At 32.1% G+C, this 1,789-nt stretch overlaps 1 protein-coding gene across 1 annotated transcript; it reads left to right on the top strand.

Annotated features, from left to right (window-relative positions):
* The first annotated feature begins 849 nt into the window (after positions 1–849).
* LOC108567233 lies at positions 850–1,335 on the top strand. The gene is made up of 2 exons (XM_017927569.1): positions 850–925; positions 989–1,335. Exons 1-2 carry the CDS (start codon positions 866–868, stop codon positions 1,325–1,327), a joined length of 399 nt encoding a protein of 132 aa, XP_017783058.1. The 5' UTR covers positions 850–865; the 3' UTR covers positions 1,328–1,335.
* Positions 1,336–1,789: the final 454 nt, after the last annotated feature.

Below are 1,789 nucleotides of genomic sequence, written 5' to 3'. Positions count from 1 at the left end.
AATTTATACAAGAATATATTCAAAAATTATTTTATTAACATTTAAAAAAAAATGATCAAACTTATTAGACGTTTCTAAGGAGACAAAGGTACAGATCGTGAGCACTTTTGCAGCTCTCAGTTTTCCTGTCTTTGGGCAGACACATTGTTCATGCTGTTACCACCTTCTCCCAAACATCCGGATCATCTATGAAGTTGGAATCGATGTTCTTCATCGGTCAATTTGAACTTCTTGATCATGCTGGAACACTTCAGTTGTTCGAATACGACGACAGCGAAACTCTACCATTAATAAAAAAATGTTATTTTACTAACTATTCCTCCGGCGTAAGCAAATGTCACCAAAAAAAGGAACAGTAGTCTTCAAGTTGTTCTCAATTTTGTAGATGAATAGAAAAAACATGCAGAAGGCAGACTATTTGCATCAAATGAACTCGAATTATAATAATATGGTCATATGGTCATTGATAAAAAAAGATGTTGTGATTGTATACATTCGTATAGCTAATTATCATAGTTGATTTATAGAATCGAAAATAAACAAGAAAAATACGAATATATTAAGAATTTCCACTAAAGAAACCTAGATTTTGGTCATATGAAATCATTTTAATTTGAAAATTATGCGATTCTATATATGATATACAATAGATTATATATTTTCTATGTGTTCTTGTTTTTATTTATATTCTATATAATTACGTTGCATTAATCAACTAAAAATATACGCCAATTAAAATATTTATCAAATTAAATTTAAATTATTAGCTTCTTGCAAAACCTGTATACATGCTCAATTTCGTATATAAGGCAGTCATTGTGCAACATTTGTATTATTCCGTAAAGTGAATAAGACATCTACCAGTATGAAGGCAACAGTTGCAGTGTTCGTTCTTTTGGCAGCTTTCGCGTACGCCGGAAAAATAGTATTTTGTTTAAACATATTTAATTTTTTTATATTATTTCTCAATTAAATTTTTATTTTCTAGAATTATGCTCAGAGATATTTGGAACAAATCGAGACTGTTAGGAAGGAATGTTTCGATCAAGAGAATGTGCATCACAAGCACTTGCACAGTCTCGACGACAGTGATAAGATACCACCATTCGAAGACCTCAGGTGTCACACCTTGTGCACAGTAATCAAATTCCAATTGATCGATAACGAACTTCAATTCTTACCTGGGGCCTACAAGAACCTTTTCGATGACATGGAGCATTGGGGAAAGGTCCAAAAGGCTTTATATAAATGTCTGCCCAATGACATGAAATTGAGAACATGCGAGAATGCATATGATTTGCAACTTTGCATTTACAAAAACATCTAATAACACAAATTTACAACGTCTTCATTTTTTAAGCAAACATTTACATAATAAAGATGCATTGAAAATCTTCAAAAATTATATTTACCTACATCAAATCCTAGATATTTCATGTAATATTCATCTAAGGCAGCGTTTTACAAACTGTGAGGCGCGCCTCCCTGGGGAGGCGCGGTCTAGTCTAAGAGGAGGTGCGAATATTAGTAGCAGTGAGCAATTTTCCAAATATCTGCTAAAGTATAGATACATTCCTGTGCTCTTATTCATATTGCTGTAATACGCGTTCAAAGTTGAAAAATTGAAATTAGAACGTTCGAAAAAGCAGTGTTTTCACATTTCATTGATTTACTCGAAAAATATAATAGATAGAATGAATCCAATATATGCATATGAAAGCTGAATGTTTGGGGAATCCAGCAAGTATAGATACTCTTATCGATATTGCTGTAATACGAGTTTCTTTTA

Source organism: Nicrophorus vespilloides, unplaced genomic scaffold (genome assembly GCF_001412225.1).
Source record: "Nicrophorus vespilloides isolate i.1.1-1 unplaced genomic scaffold, Nicve_v1.0, whole genome shotgun sequence".
In the NCBI taxonomy this organism is placed as follows: Eukaryota; Metazoa; Arthropoda; class Insecta; order Coleoptera; family Silphidae; genus Nicrophorus; species Nicrophorus vespilloides.
This window is presented reverse-complemented; position numbering and strand designations above follow the sequence as displayed.